The sequence below is a fragment of the Pleurodeles waltl genome, chromosome 3_1 (genome assembly GCF_031143425.1).
Source record: "Pleurodeles waltl isolate 20211129_DDA chromosome 3_1, aPleWal1.hap1.20221129, whole genome shotgun sequence".
Classification (NCBI taxonomy): domain Eukaryota; kingdom Metazoa; phylum Chordata; class Amphibia; order Caudata; family Salamandridae; genus Pleurodeles; species Pleurodeles waltl.
In genome coordinates, this window is record NC_090440.1 from 270870759 (window position 1) to 270887859 (window position 17101).

At 43.3% G+C, this 17101-nt stretch overlaps 1 protein-coding gene across 2 annotated transcripts in view; it reads right to left on the bottom strand.

Annotated features, from left to right (window-relative positions):
- The window catches only part of THSD4 (thrombospondin type 1 domain containing 4), a 1878668-nt gene that overhangs the window by 1689411 nt on the left and 172156 nt on the right, over nucleotides 1-17101 (bottom strand). For both annotated transcript variants that reach the window (XM_069222360.1, XM_069222359.1), the window contains exon 2: nucleotides 4074-4163. In XM_069222360.1, the coding sequence (XP_069078461.1) occupies nucleotides 4074-4102 (29 nt within the window). In that variant the 5' untranslated portion in view covers nucleotides 4103-4163. The remainder of the gene's footprint in view (nucleotides 1-4073; nucleotides 4164-17101) is intronic.

Below are 17101 nucleotides of genomic sequence, written 5' to 3' on the forward strand. Positions count from 1 at the left end.
ACCTCCTCAGAGAGGCCTAGAAGTGCAATCATCTACTCCAATATCAGTTTGACATGCTTAGACGCCATCGACGGCACCAGCTGGACTACGGGAAATCGAGTGCATGAATCAACCAATGATGCACTCAGATAGCCATTAAGAAAGCTCCCAAAGTCCATGCTCAGCCGAGTCCATAGTTGAGTTCTTCGGTGAGACTGGGCCGGAGGTTAGTCCACAGCAGTTATGGTGCATGGATAACACCTTCTCAGACGCTCCTCCATCAGGGCATCCATTCCCGGGAACCATACTTTACTTCATAGGCGGGCTTTGGTTTTAGCCAATCCTTGGTGTCCCTGGTGAGCCAACTCCACCACTCGGTCCGATAGACAGCGTGGCATCACAATTTTCTGCCCTCGGTGCAGAAGGCAATCCGTGCTTCTAGAGAGTTCACTCCCCACCTTCCACAACTGATTTCTCACTTGAATCTCTTCCTGAGTGAGCGTTTTAGATCCTGCCAAGAAGCGAGGCCACTTTCTCTTTGTTAGTGCCTCCTTGACATTCTGTAGGCTGGCATCTTCCTGGGTGGCCACTGTGATTTCCGGTACTGTTAGAGCAGTGGGACACGCCAGCTGTACAACCATCTGCACAAAGCATTTGGCCTGCGCGTTGTTCTCATTGGTGTCAGTCTCGGCTGCTGGCTGATGGTGCTGTGACAGATAGTCAGCTGACTTGTTGACACCTGGTCTATACATGACCTGAAATCGGTAGGGCTGCAACAGCATTGCCCACCTTTTGATTCTTGGTGGTGTGAGTCTGGTAGTACCTGTGAAGATGGATACCTGTGAAGATAGATACCAGTGGTTTGTGGTCAGTGACCATCCAGAACTCGTTTCCATACAGATAGAGGTGGAAATGTTAGCACACCCACCGAATTGCTAGCGCCTCTCTCTCGATTTGGGCATATCTTGTTTTGATGGCTAACAGGGCCAAGCTGGCATATGTCACTGGCACCCACTCTTGGCTCTGCCACTCTTGCAGTAGGACTGCCCCAAGCCAGACTGGGCTGTCATCCTCTACTATCTCTGTTCTTCTATGTGGGTTTTAGTAGGCCATCGTGGCTTTGTCGAGGAGGGCTTCCTTGATTGTTTGAACGGCTTGGTCTGGTTTGTGATTCCATTCCCACTTGACATCAGCTTGCTTGAGGTGTCATAGGGGTTCGTCCATGGTTTCCAACTTAGGGATGAACCTCCCACAATAGGTTGACATCCCCAGGAAGTTCTGCACTTCAGTTAGATTCTGCAGGACTGGAGCGTTCCGGATTGCTTCAGCCTTCTTAGGGTCTACTTGCAGCCCATTGAGGGAGACAACGTAGCTAAAGAAGTCAACTGAGTTCCTGTAGAATGAGCATTTCCTTTTCTGCAATGACAGGCCAGCCTCTGCAAGTCTTTGGAGGGTCTCCCTTAGCCTTGTGTGATGTTCTTCCAGCATCTCTGAGTATATCAGGATGTCATCGCTTAGGCTAATGATGCCCACTAGGACAGAAAGGGTTTCCCTGATAGCATTCTGGAAAACTGTCAAGCCAACTCCGAAGCTCAGTCTCCTGTAGCGCCTGACGCCCACATGGAGAACAAGGTGATGTTCCTGCTTTTGGGCATTAGCTCTAGTTAGTGGTATCCAGAATTAAGGCCTAATTTGGAAAACCGTTTCACCCCGTTAAGGTCGGCAACTATGTCATCCATCATAGGGGTAAGGTGTCGTTCACGTTTGATGAAGCCTCATGTCCACACATAAGCATATATTGCCAAGTTGCTTTGGTTTTGGGGCAATGACATTTTTCTAAATTGGTTTGGGAATTTTCTTGTGTTTTACACATTGCTTCTAAGTTAAGCCTGACTGTTTTTTTGCTTAACTACCAGTGGATTCAGCACAGGTTTATTTAGTGACTTTTTGTTGGTCACCCTGATAAGGACTCTGGTTGTTGCCTGAGTGGAGCTCCTCCCCACCTCAACCAATATTCCAGTTTCTTACAGTAATTAACAAAATTGTGGTTTGTGAATCACTAGCAGATTCACAGATGAAATACAGCTACCGTCTCCGCTGCTCATATTTGTCCCAGCTGCATCTCCATATTAGCACCAGCGTTTGAAAGTCCAGAAAGCAGATACACATTTACTAACTCCGCATCATTTAAATGTTTTACTAATGCATGCATCCCGGGCATTATTTAGATTTAGATAGGGTGTTCAATTGCCTTTGTCCCACAGCTTCTGTTAAGACCCTTGTGCACAAAAAGAAGGCAATGGTTTTGAAAAAGTGATGCCGCTGGCATGTATCGTGCAAAAAATATTCGACATATTCTGATTAACATGGCCACAATCGTGTGCACCTGCAATTTTACCATGCAGCTGTCATTAGTCTGCAAATTGCTCACAGCTTCATCACGTAATTAAATCACGTATGATGTTAGAGAGAGTGCGGTACTAGAACAAAGTTTTCTACTAGATAGCATTTGGCAACTTACAACACTTTGGCGGTCATTCTGACCGCGGCGGGTGACGGTAGCCGCCCGCCATGCGGTCACCGCCATTTGGCCGCTCCGCGGTCAAAAGACCGCGGAGGCCATTCTGGCTTTCCCGCCCGCAGGCCCAGCGGGAAAGGCCCTGCAACACAGAGGCCGGCTCCGAATGGAGCCGGCGGTGTTGCAGGGGTGCAACGGGTGCAGTTGCACCCGTCGCGATTTTCAGTGTCTGCTATGCAGACAGTGAAAATCATGCTGGGGCCCTGTTAGGGGGCCCCTGCACTGCCCATGCCATTGGCCTGGGCAGTGCAGGGGCCCCCAGGGGCCCCACGGCACCCTTTCCCGCCATCCTGTTCCTGGCGGTAAAAACCGCCAGAAACAGGGTGGCGGGAAGGGGGTCGGAATCTCCATGGCAGCACTGCTTGCAGCGCCGCCATGGAGATTCAGCCCAGACAGGGGAAATCCGGCGGGAAACCGCCGGATCCCCTTTTCTGACCGTGGCTTTACCGCCGCGGTCAGAATGGGCAGGGAAGCACCGCCAGCCTGTTGGCGGTGCTTCCGTGGTCATCCACCCTGGCGGTCGATGACCGCCAGGGTTGGAATGACCCCCTTTGTGTGTTGTAATTGTGAATGAAGTTGTTATCCAATATAAAAAACAACTCATGATTACAAAACGGTGATGACAAGCATGATTTTGTCCTTTCAAATACCATATATCGTTGAAGAAATGTGAAAATATGTCTAGTGACTAGTCCACATAATCCGCATTGGTTACATTACTGTTACATTGTACTATAATTGGCACTTATGCATATAGACATCTTTCCAGGGCAATGGGTGGATACATGTGAATGCCTTCTTTATTAACCACAAGCATACTGAGGGGGGTGAATTACTTACTATATCGCTCATGTAAACCTGTAAAATTTCAACAGAAACTTGGGAAGTGTTGAAATGTGTGTAGAATTATTAAATTTCAAGAGAAATGAGCACAGGCAAAGCCAACAGACATGAGCTCGGCAAGCATGCGGATACATGAACAAATCTGAGAAGAGAAGTTCAGCAGCCCTAGCACTGAAGTGTATTCCTTTCTAGCAGGCTGTGCCAATGAGGTCAGCAAGCTGTAGTCACTACCAATGTACTACAGCCAATAGATTAAATGGGCTGACAAATTACACTGTGCTGTAAACATAATGCTGTGGTGTGTGAAAGCAAAATGTGAATGACACTTAAACAGACCAATAGATGAAGAGGGATGAGCATAAGCCCATGTATGTAGATATACATGTAAGTATTTTTATTATGAATATACAAGGTTTGTAAAATAGCTAAAGCTGTCTCTAGGCTACACTTAAAAATAGGGTTTTAAAGGGAAAAAAAACTGTGAATTTACATTTTGCGCATTTTTTCCGCAGTGATATGTTGTTGAATAAGGAGCCAGCAGTCAATAAATGGATATGTTTAGGCGGACAGTTTTGCGGAGCAACATGCAATTAGATATTTTGCAGGAGAACTTTCCAAATAATTTTATCATGGATGTAATTGAAACAAAACCTAAAATGTCTTGACCATTTACCTTAGTGAGCCAAGTAATCCCTCGACCATGATACTGATGTAGGAAGGTTTCTGGAGGTGATGATCCAAAGCCTTTTCAAACCAAATGGTCCTGTGTGAAGAAAAACAACCAACACATGCATAAATCCATCCAGAGTCCAATCCATTATATTTAATGTAGTCTACTACCACTAACTTCTAAAGCAGATTTAAAGAGCAAAAACCAGAGCAAAATACTGGCTAACCAGTGTTTCATAGTAAACTTGATTGACACCATCATTAGCCAATTACATATCCCAAAATATTGCAGAAATTCAAAGGTTCTCCTGAAGTTAACTTTTGTGAGGGACATAGATCAAAGACCCAACCAACAATCATCATGATCAATGTTACATCTTCATAATCATCATTATCAATGTTTTGTTGAAAGTGTTAAACATACTCAAGATAGGACTTTTAGTTTTTCAACTCCATAAACAGGAAAACCTCATTATATATATATATATGAGGTTATTTATATTTCAAATTTAATAAGGCAATATGTTCCAAAGTTGACATTCCTATGGTGAGATAACTTACGGCTGGCATAGTTTGTGGAGGTTAGTATATTTTTAGAGTGTGCAATATTCAGAGAATTTTATGTAAAATAGCCTTGAAGCAGAAACCATGCACACCAGAAAAGGTGAGGGAAAGCTTTTGAAACTTATCATTGAAATAAATTACCCTAGCTGCCTTTCATCTATAATGTAAGCCTATTCAGAAATGTATACAATATATGTATATATTATGTCTGAAAGTTTAAAAATAAACACTTAATTTCACAACTCTACTCTACCATTTTGGCAGTATCCATGAACAATTTCACATATCTGTGCCACAAAATGGTCCTTGATCTAATATGTTCCTATACATTATGACCATAAATATGATATTCTACATTGTACCCTAGCCACCCTTTAGATACTCGGACGGTCATTCCGACCCTGGCGGTCCGGCGGAGGGCAGCGGAAGCACCGCCAACAGGCTGGCGGTGCTTCCTGGGCTATTCTGACCGCGGCGGTAAAGCCGCGGTCAGAAAAGGGGAACCGACGGTTTCCCGACGGTTTTCCCCTGGCCCAGGGAATGCAGCGCCGCCATGGGGATTCCGACCCCCTTCCCGCCAGCCTGTTTCTGGCGGTCTTCACCGCCAGAACCAGGATGGCGGGAACGGGTGTTGTGGGGCCCCTGGGGGCCCCTGCACTGCCCATGCCACTGGCATGGGCAGTGCAGGGGCCCCCTCACAGGGCCCCATACAGATTTTCACTGTCTGCTTAGCAGACACTGAAAATCGCGACAGGTGCCACTGCACCCATTGCACCCCTGCAACTCCGCCGGCTCCATTCGGAGCCGGCTTCCTCGTTGCAGGGGCTTTCCCGCTGGGCCGGCGGGCAGCCTTTTGGCGGTCGCCCGCCAGCCCAGCAGGAAAGTTGGAATGGCCGCCGCGGTCTTTTGACCGCGGGGCGGTCATTCGGCGGTAACCGCATGGCGGGCGGCGACCGCCGCCCGCCGTGGTCAGAATGACCGCCTCAGTGGGCTACCTTCTCTTCCACTTTTGCAGAAGGCATTGTAACAATTTTGGCTTTGTATCATTGAGCTTTCATGAATTTACAATAATTTACATATGTAGGGCAGGAAAACGCACTCTAGAAAATATTTGTTAACCGTATTTCAGCATGAGCAAATATGCATGTGTAGATTTGCTTATGCGAAAATCTATTGAGCGTTTACAAGTTCACTTTCTTTGCAGCCACTTTTTCCAACCTTGAAGGAAGTTTTACTTCTGCCCTTGTCATGAATAGATTTCCAACCGTTCTCTGTATGAGAAATGATTACAGAAGTGCTGGTGAAAACCCCTAAAACATATAAGTTAGTAGGTTTGCACAGCCTCAAAAGGACATTCCAACCCTAGAATTATTGTTTACCCCTACCTCCAGCCTCAGAATGTAGATCTGCTGAAAGGTGCCAAAAAATAAGGAAATTGCTAGTACTCAAGCTGTACTATAGTATGACCCCTGGCATAATTAGAGAATCTTTTATCAGAGCTCCTATATAATGAGATTGCTGCCATCATTTGTCACTGCACTACATGGCACGGAAGGGCAAGTGGATTTGTTAACAGCACAATTAGATTTATGAAGCGACCTGTCCCATGGACAAGTAGATATTTTATAAAATTCCACACCCCTGCAACTGGATTTAAAATTTTAGTTAAATTATGGCAATGTATTTTTAGTGTCATGTAATAATAGTGATTCATGTGTCAAGTCAGCTAGGACTGTAGTCATAAGAAAATGTTCCAATAAGCTACAAAGCTGCCATTAAATGACCATAAAATTCCCACTTTAAAATATTATCTTACGTGAACCAATAAATACCTCCAATGTACTTTGAATTTGAAACTGGTCCGATAAGCCTTGTCACTTTCCTTGTCCTTTGTGAACTAGAAAGCTCCTATTCATCACCTTGAAAATGAATCTATTCACATCTTGGAATGCACAATACAAGTCTTAGTCGTCAAATCATCCTAAGGGCACCGGCATCACACCAAAATAAATCACCTCAGCAAAATCTATTGGCTTCAAACTAAAGAAGCTATTCCACCTTGATGGCCAATAATGAGAGCTACAAATTGAGTCTCTCCATAGTATTGCTACTTTCTTTCGAAAATTATAAATTAGTACAAGCCCTAGTCACCTAACATATAGACTGTGGAAAAGCATGCCTGACTGGATTTCCTAAATAGTGCTTAGTTTCCCTCAAAGCAGTCCTCCACTTGGCAGCCCACCTGGTCTCAATACAATATGGTTTTGGTTCTCTTGCCACTTGCTTGACTTCCAATGGACTTGGCATGTAAGGCTGTATGAATCACCCACAAGGAGATCCACATGAAAAAAGGTGATGATTTATCACAAAAGTCTAAGAAACATACCCACAAAAAGGCAAGCTCGGCTTAAGTTCATATTTTGAATCTCCTCCCCTCTCACTCATACTCTGACAATTCACAAAGGATCTGGAATACTCAACTGACATATATCTGACAGACTGCGACAATCTACACCTTTTAATGGAACATAATTAGCTGTATCCACTACTTGCATCTCAAGCCTCTTCCATAAACTTAGCACTATCTCTTCTTACATGACCTGTCCATTTTAATTCCATGCAGTTCTGTAAATGGGCTCTTCCACCCATGTCCAGGGCCGTGAAGCAATATATCATGAAACAAAATAAATAAATATATAGAAAAACAATATGTGGGCAGGTTCAAATGAATGTAAGTATTGGCCATTTAGGGTGAGGGAGAAAGAGTACAGCCAATAATGGGCTAAGGATTAAAAAATGTGCTCCCAGCACAATGGCACATTTTAATCTTGCCACATTCGAATCAGTAGCTGCTAGAAGAACATCTAAGCGAGCTCTGCATTTCTATGCACTGTTACTTACTATGTCAATCCAGGTATTTATTAAATAACTGATTCTTATTTTAATTTACTACCTTAGGAATCACATCCAAAATCTAGTCCCCATCCAGATCAGTGCTTTTGCCTTGGCACTAGCAGATCAGAAACATTGTCTCAAATGCCAATGCTGATGATGATACTTATTCTATTTGTGTTTCTTTTTAAAACACTATAGAAATGTAGGTAGTAGAAAAATGGGAAATGAAACAAGCTTTCATTGTATATATCAAATGAATATTATGAATTAGGTGCAGCATGAGCAGTGTTTCATATGTAGGGTTGTTATACGGTTCTTACGAGTCTAGTAAGACTGTGAATATGTTAACAAGCACTTCACAATATAGAGGCGTAGTCTACATATATCATCAGTAAATGTTGGTTTGTTTGGACTAGCTCACAGTATCACATCCAAACCATTAACCTTACCAGGTTAACAGATGTTATTGGTAATGTCGAACATGACCACTCAGATTCCCAAGGAATTCATGGAAACAGATCTACCCTTTCGTTTGTCACTCTTGCAAACCCAAGGTATACAGTAGAGATACGAAAATGCATTTTCAAAAACATTATTGAGATGATAGTATGAGCTGTGATTATTAGACAGATGAGACATGTTACTGAAATTAGCAGTATTAGAATGGTGAAAAACACAAACAATTCAGCCATGTTAATTGTTACCAAAGTTACCTCACTCCTATCTGTTACTCATACTATACTAAAGATAGCATAGTGGGAGTACCTTCTGCCAGATCAATTGAGATAGTCTAACACCCATATCTTTGCTTTAGGTGTTGTACTGAGGTTATTTTAGCATTTACACAGGAACATTATTTAAAATCTGGGCCTGAGGTCTGTGCCCTTTCACCTAGCTACAAGTCATTTTCATTTCTCTTATTATTTTAGCAAAGCTTAATTTTAGTGGAGATGTTTTATTATTGTTATCAGTTGCGCTACCATGCAGAATTTTGTATTAATTTCTTTGCACAACATTTTCATCCTGTGGTCAACCCGTCTGCACACAATAGTTTACCGGGTATTGCTGGTACAAACAGTATGATGTCTACCCTACACAGCAAAATCCCTTTTGTCATGTCAGGGCAGTTCTCAGAACAACATGTTTTATTATAAAACACTTCACTATCCCCACCACATCAGAGGGGACATTCCAGGCAGCTAGCCATCTTATGCTGCACGTTGTTGTCACAATTTCTGCTGAAATTCTGCGTCTTCTCTTCATCCACGTGGGAGGACTTCCAACAGACCTCTTCTCTACCTATAGCACAGGTATGGGGATTGGGTTTCCTTTCGTGGACTAGACAGGCAGATTAGTGCTGACACTGCTATTGTTCTCATGTAGAATCTTAGTAGTACAGGTAGGGAATTAGAGTCACTATTGTAACAGTATGGTGGGAATTTACCTCTGTTTCACTTTTCTAGTCAGCACTCTAATAATGCCGTGTTCCGTTATTCTGATATTCGCAATTCATGGCTTTCTACATAGAATGCAGTTGCTTCAATAAAACTTATTGAACCAATTCCTGCTTCTGTTTGTCTTTGAGTGTATGAAACCTGTATAACTAAAAGAATGGGGTAGGATCCGTTCTATCACACCTCCTTGAGGAATCTTACAGCGTCATGCGATAGGCTGCCACAAATCACCTTTTTTTGGGGTTCTGGTGAGGTGCTGCTAGCTAGCCAAAAGGGTTAGGCTGGCAGCTACCACATGGTGTGGGATCAGACTCAGTCCCTCACACTCGGTGGTGCTGCTGGCCAAAATCGAGCACTCTCGTTCCCACAGTGAGAATCCTCCGACAGTGTCAGGAAGCCGGTCCAATTGTACAGGCTATCTTCCTTCACAGAATGAGGTTGGAGTTAGTAGGGCTGCATCTCAGTCTCAGTTCACAACAGGGCCCGATTACAACTTTGGCGGTCCGAAGCCACAGGGAAGAGGCCGCTGTCTAGCAGGCGGCCTCACCCCCTTCCAATTACTATGTTTCCACCGGGCTGACCAGTGGAAATGCCGTATTACAACTTTTCTACCAGTCAGCCCGGTGGAAACAGTGCGGCGGCATTGGCCTTGGCGCCTTTAGGGAGCTGAGGCCAATGCTGTCTCACACCAGCACCATCGGAATGACAGTGCGCACTGTCATTCCAATGGTGCAGGGTCACCCATGGGGCCCCCAGCACTGGCTTTCCGTGCGCCTTTCCATGGCGGTGAAACCGGCATGGAATGGCTGGCGGAAAGTGAAGTCGAAATCCATGATCCTGGTGGTGGTGGCGGTCTCATGGCAGTTCGAAGGCAAGGATCATAATCTAGAGGTCAGACAACCAGGAGTGTGTCCGTCTGACTGCCACCGCAAGTTTGGCAGTCCGAGGACGGGCAAACTCTTAATCGGGCTCTTATTTTTTACCAATGCCAACAGCTTACACTGTGAGCCTCCCTTACCATACACCTGGACGGATTACTTTCTAATCCAGTTCCTGATCACAAAATCTGATGGGATAGCTAAACCTAGAATAGGTGGCTACAAAGCTTTGCTGCAATGGCATCTGGTGACCCCGGACTCCTTTACTAATGCATGCCCGCATCCAGTGCCTTTTAAATATCAATGCCACCGTGGCACAATTTAATAAGTCCCTAAATCAGGCTTTGGATAGTACTGCACCCCTAAAAAGCTCATAATATTACCCGAATAGAGCAAGATAGTAATTCCTCAAAATAATTATTCAAAATCCTTAACAGTTCTGTAAACCCTTCTGCCTGCTCCTAAATTATTTCAGCCTCAAAAGACCTGTGCAATGATTTTGCTGATTTTTTAGGACAAAATCAATCAAATATACTCAAAATTTACCTCACCTACAGCTCCATCTATTGACACTCTAAACTACAAAGCTCCTTTTCAAAATGGGACCTGCTGACTAGAAAAGTTTGCTTCTTTTTTTCTCGAGCATATTCAAAATGTTTTAGGTTTGAATTGAACTGAAGATGTAGATGCATTATTGATTGTGAAGGTGACACCACGCTGCTGTGAATTTGTTGGAGCTAAAGGAGTACAATCCCATCTGGAAATGTTCGGATATCAGGGGAATGAAGAAGTTAGAGGGGGAAACACATGAGAGAGGTCTTGGGGTGAGAGGTTGGTGGCGGCAAGAAGTAGAGGATGTCAGTTTTAGAAGAGCTGAGCATGAGTGAGTTCTGGGAGAGCCAGTGAGGGATAACTGCAAAGTTAGAGATCGTTTACATTTATAAAAGCAATTTACATATAGCCCTACATGTGGTAACGCTAATTTCTTTATAAGTAGGTGGGCCATTTTCAAAAGAAAATTAAGGATGATAGAAAAAATAACAGTTAAACGCATATCGTATAATTTTATTAAGCTTTCCTTCCCCTAACCCAGGTGGAGGTCAGGCCCATACCTCTACCATCATACGCTGCATGAGTTTACAGTTCTCTTTGCAACCCCTTTCATTGGTATGGAAAAACAGAATGAAAATGGCGGACACATGCTGACTTGAGGGGCTCTAATGAACTCCTACCCACACGTCTTATGGAACTGCCAGATGCTCTTTATTCCCCATAGGCAAGTGTGAACGGCTCTTGTATACCTTGGTGATGCCTCCCACTTAATGTAGGCTTCGTTTGTGAAACAAAGGACCTAACTAACGTGCTGCATCTTTATTCCGAGCTGTGATTCACAAACTGTGCACCGCAGAGTGCGACCAGTCTCACTTGTAAATCAGTTCTTTCATTTTTAAGGATATTGCAATGGTGCTTTTCTGCAAAACATACTTTGAGATCTGCATATAGTTGTAAGGTCCATGCTAGCAGCAAACGATGCAAAAGGGGATTTTGAGAAAATAAGATGTCTAAATACCACCAATAGAACACTCTTATCCTATAAAAAACAAGTTTTATGCCAGGCATCTCCTTGCTCTCGATTTCGTTTTGGAAAAAGACAATTCAGGTGGCATTTGAGCTATAAGTGTGACATACTAAAAACAAGCACTCCCACTGAATCAGTCACTTAAATTGAATACAGAATTTTAATTCCAAGAAAAAAATCTGCCCAAAACTTGTAATACACAAATGCGCATTGCACTATAAGATTGTAGTACTTTACAATAACTATTATTGAAATTTACTAATCCAGCTTTATGCATATTCGGGAGTTTCACTACTAGACATCTAAGTAGTATAGTGATGCCTTTTATCACACGTTTTCTCCCAATACATAGGTAGTTTATGAACTGTGTGATCACCAGACGTAAAATGATGTGTGTTATGTTTCCCAATTCAGTATTAAATGTTGATACTATTTACTAAGCTATTAAATACAGGCACTTAATCATCTTGTGTTTTCTGAACAAACAGTGCAATATTTCCCTTTCCAAGCCTAAAGTAATCGTTCATAGTCCATGCATCAAAGGGTCATTCTGTGACTAAACTACACGCTAGTCTTCTCCACATAACTCTCCACTGACATATGTGCTGTGCAATGTGCTCCTTTAGCCATATGCACTGCTCAAACTTAAAGAAATGTGCCAGGCATCTACCATTACCTAGAGAGAGCTGGCAATGACTGAAAGATGAGAGGGGCTGGATTGCAGTTAGCAGATTAGTCATCCTGAATAGTGAATCCGTAAACCAAGAAATGTTCAACAGTGAATAATCTGCCTTGAAATGATAATACTGTAAAACCTATGCAAAATATATTAACGAAGGCGCTACCACCCCGTTTAAAAGAGAACAGTTCAATTTTAAATCTAGGCTTCATTTATTTTCTGTATCTCAATTATCTGTCCTGAAAGTCTTCCATAGTAGCATATGTCTTTTCTATCCTAGTCCTTTGGTGCCTAGAGGATGGGCTGCCAGTCCACCGGGAGCAAAGAGAATGGTCAACTGTACACTCCGCAGAGATCCCCATCTTCCTGGAGGGGATCTCTATGCTTTGGAATGCAGCACCATCATGAGTGGCTCCATTCACAGTACTCAAGATTCTCCTAGACATGCTTCAAGCACCTGCTCAGCAAATACCTTTTATTCAGTGAAAAAAAACAATCAAAGTGGGAGTTTTCTGAATGCAAACAAAAACGAACAGACATGCATGACGAATTCTCCCCGCACATGAGGGTCATTCTACATATTCCCTACCTGGTCAATGAAAGTGACTGACAGTCAACCCCCCAACAACAGATTGGAACACTGGGAAAGCCAGCATTGGTTCCACCAATGTAACCATAGCTCTCCTTCTCACTTTGAATAGAAGAGGGAACCATGTGTTTTGTGGGGCAGGAGTGCGGCCAGTTTACATCGCTGTTGCAAGTCTACTGAACACTAAATAATGACATAACGTGCAAAACTGCCGCAAAGCTAGTGTGCAAATGACAGGTCACACATATTACAAATTGACACGTTTCTCTTCACTCACATCGTTTTTATTTTGCTATAGAAAGCTTTTTATGACTGTTGGCCTCGGATGCTATTGGATAAGTGTTGTAATATTGTCATATTGATGTTATAAACTGATGTATCATAGTACGTTGCCCTATTATATAAGCACTGTTAAATTATTTACATATCCCAAATTCCACGGGACTAATTCCTTCCTTTTAGGAACATATGTTAGTTGTACTAGTTAAGTGGAGCACTCCAGTTCCCTCCTTTAGAATGTTGGCTGATGGTACGACCTAGAGTGCACCTTAGAATGTTGATGAAGAGAGTGTGAGAGAAGATAGGAGCGAGGGAAAGAAGCTGGAGGCAGAGGAGGTGTTATGCAAAGAGTCTATTCAATAAACTTGTCAACTACTTCATCTTGTGGCGAGTTATTACAATAGCGTTTGCCCTGCAGTTCGTGGATGAGATGAGCAGCACATCACTTCTTATAAAGCAGTCGTTTGTTTATCCTCTTTTTCCTGTCGTCTCCCATAATTTAATATTATTGGTGACTTCAAATAGAATATAAATGTTGGTTAAGGAAAGATATATGCCAAAAGGAATAATTTACATTATTAGTAAGAGAAATTCAACCATACTTAAAAAATACTGTTGTAGCTGGCCCTTTTTGCAGGGTTATCCCCAAACAATTTGCTTCTTTCCTCCTATTTTTCTGACCTCTTGCTGTTGGCTCTAGGACTCTGAGCACTTTATCACTGCTGATCAGTGATAAAGTGCAGGGGCTCTACCTTCTAAAGTTGGTACGATGGGCTTACACCTAATTGGGACTTTTAATCTACCTGTAAGTCCCTCATATAGTCGTACCTCTATACCCAGGGCCCATTAAATAAATGCTACTAGTGGGCCTGCAGTGCAGCTTGCGTCACCCACAGAAGTAGCCTTTAAACCTGTCTCAGGCCTGCTAGTGCAGGGTCTGCATGTGCAGTTTAATGTCACAGGGACCTGGCATCTAAATTTACTTGCCAGACCTGGACCTCCCCTTTTAGTACATGTATGTCACCCACAAGATAGGCCCTAGCTAGCCCCAGGGGCAGGATGCTATCTATGTATAAAGCAGGACATGTGCCTGGATGTGTGGCCTGTCCTGGTGGTGACAAACAGCCTATTTGTTTTCTCACTGCTGTGAGTCCTGCCTTGCTCCTAGGATTACATTGGAAATGCCCTGCCTTATGTCTAGTTGGTATTGTCTGATATATTAGGGGTAGTGTAGGCATGTTTGGTATAGTTGTAATGGTACTGAGAAATGCTGCTTACTAGTGTAGGTGGATTTTTTATTATCATTATAGAGATGCCACTTCTAGAAAGTGAGCATTTCTCTGTGCTTATGACTGGTGTTTTGCAGAGAGAAGGGGAGGTGGGGCACACCTGCATTTGTAAAGGCTGTGCCCTAGCCTCACACAAAGGGCTCATTTACCCCCAGCTGATTATCTGGAGCCTGTGCTGAAGGAGAGACGGGATGCACCTAGAACTAGTTGGAACTGGTTGGAACCTCTTCTCCCCCTCTATATAAAAGTTGTACAAAACTGAGTATAAGTACAGGGGGTTTTCCCCATGTTTAAGAGACATTAATGGACTACTGAACTGGACACAGGATGCTGCTGGAGGGACTCACTAGGAACCGCCTTGGACTGCTGCTGTTGTGCTGACCAGTGAACTGCTGGGTACGAGGAACTGCCACGGACTACAACCCCTTGCGCTGGCCTGTTTGTTGGGCCGTACAGCCCTGTGCTCCCTTTGACTGTCTCCACGGGCTGGGTGCTCTGTCCCCTGCCATTTTATTTCTGAAAGCGCTGGAACAGCGCTATTATCTCTCTGAGCGCAAGGACAGCACTACATCTGTTGCTCCTGCTAATGACCATGGTGGAGGAAGAGCGCTTTTATGCTGGAGCCCTGAAGCACTGTGCTTAATTTAATTGAAGTACGTGAAAGGCCCTTTTGTTGGGCTGCTGAAGGAAAGAATCTGGCACGCACAAAGCACCCCCTGATAATGTGTTTATTGTGCTATGTGCACTCCTGGCAATAAGTATGACCTGATGTTACACTATATGTTGTGCTTCTTCTGAATAGTGCACCAGTACTGTCCTCAGGGGCTGTAATCTTTGTGCAGAGGTGTGGTATTCATTCTGCCATGAGCATTTTATGGCAATACGTTTGTTATGACAAGGGCATCGGTGAGGGTCCATTTGTGATGTCTTGATATTTTGATAACGTGTTTTACCACAATATGTGCATTTTAGTACTAATGACAACCTGACTACGGCTTGTATTGCAGGATAACCAGCAACCTATGTGTTTCATGTGACTACTCCTGACAATTGCATGGGTAGCAGGCTATTACTGACATGTGTTTGGTCTAATAATGTTGTGTACAATAAAGTTTATTTTTGATATAACTTGGTGTTGTGTTTCCTTTGTGGTGGGGATAGTGCATCAAGTGTGTTGTGTGTGTTCTGTGTGTTGTGCAATCGCTTTACACATTGTCTCTGGGATAGGCCTGACTGCTTGTGCCAAGCTACCAAGGAGGTGAGCAGGGGTTATCTTGGGTGTGCAACTTTCTTGCTCTGACTAGACTGGGTAGGTTCTGTCTTCCTGGCTTAGGTGTATACCCAGCCAACCAGAAACCCCATTTCTAACAAATATGAATATAAAACAATATAAATGTTTCAGCTGATGCCTGATTTATTGTTTAAACATGTCTAGCAGTGCTGAAACACAGCACTTTGTTTTGCAGGAACCATTTGCTATGCATTGCAAAACTCCCAATTCTAATGAGAATTGGGGAGCAAGGATTTTGTTAGCTGGTTATGCTTAAACATCCTCTTTCGTTGTTCTGGACAAGCACCAGTAACTGTTGTGTATTGCAAGGAGTGGTTTGCATTTTATTTGATGTCTGGTGGGCTTCCAATGCCAATGCAATAAAACAATTGGTTTATGCAATGGTTCCTTTGTATTCCCTTGATATGTCTAGCTGCCTGCCTTTACACTTTCTGAACCATGGCAGCCTACAATATATACAAGGGGTTCTTCGTTTTGATGTAATTTTCTTAGTGTTGAAAGGAGTGCCTGGGTTCTTCATGTGGATGCCATTTTCTTAGTGTGAGAAGGGGTGCCATTCATCGAGTACTGAAGGCTGTGTCCCTCATCCAAACGACTGGTGCCCTCAAGATGTTCCTGACTTTTTTCAACTTTCATATTTCCATAATTCTTTCCTTGATGGTAGGCTGTGGTACTGTCAAATAGTGGTTTCATAGTCTGCTTTGACAGTAGGTGTTTATGAAGTTGGTGATGGCAGATATATGTGAGTTAGAAGAAATTGATTTAATCCCCAAGGACATTAACAAATCAAATATTTACTTTAATCTCTGTTTACTCCAGATTTCAAAGCAATAGATTTACAGTTTAAATATTTTATTAATAACAAAACATTTCAGGGCAATCATTCACATAGGTTTGAACAAACTCAGTAGCGATTGGTAAGTTGACAGGGCTGGCTTCAGCACTGGTGGCACCCAGTGCGACTAACTTTTTTGGTGCTCCTCTCATGACCTCCTCCTCGGATTCCCTCACTACCACCCAGCAAAAGTGCCACTCATCACTCCATAGCCCCTCTCTCACACCCATTTCAATTGAAGCACTGGTAAGGACTGACTTTACTAATCCACTCAGCTATCCACATAAAATACAGATGTGTTCTTTGCAGCAGGCATATTAACCCTCTGCGCTACTTTATAGTGAGTCAAATCATAGCCACTGACAAAACTCCAAACTCTCTCTCTCTAGCAGGAACATTAATCACAGGAGTTATCTTGACATTTTTACTTTTGCCTTAAAGCTAGACGCACAAGGAACTCTGCAGCAGGTGCTTTTAAATCGTAAGTTAGTGCTGAACATCCCCCCACCCTGAGGTGACTGTCCTCTCTCCAGGTCAGTGCCCAGTGTCGCTGCACTGGTCGCACCACCCTAAAGCTGGCCTTTGCAGCTGGTATGTAACTCTGACATGAAAGAACGGTATTTTTAAATATTACATTAGGCCTATAGACCTCAGAACCAACTGCCCAGCTCAAACCTGTGAAGATGGAAAAGGAGGAAGC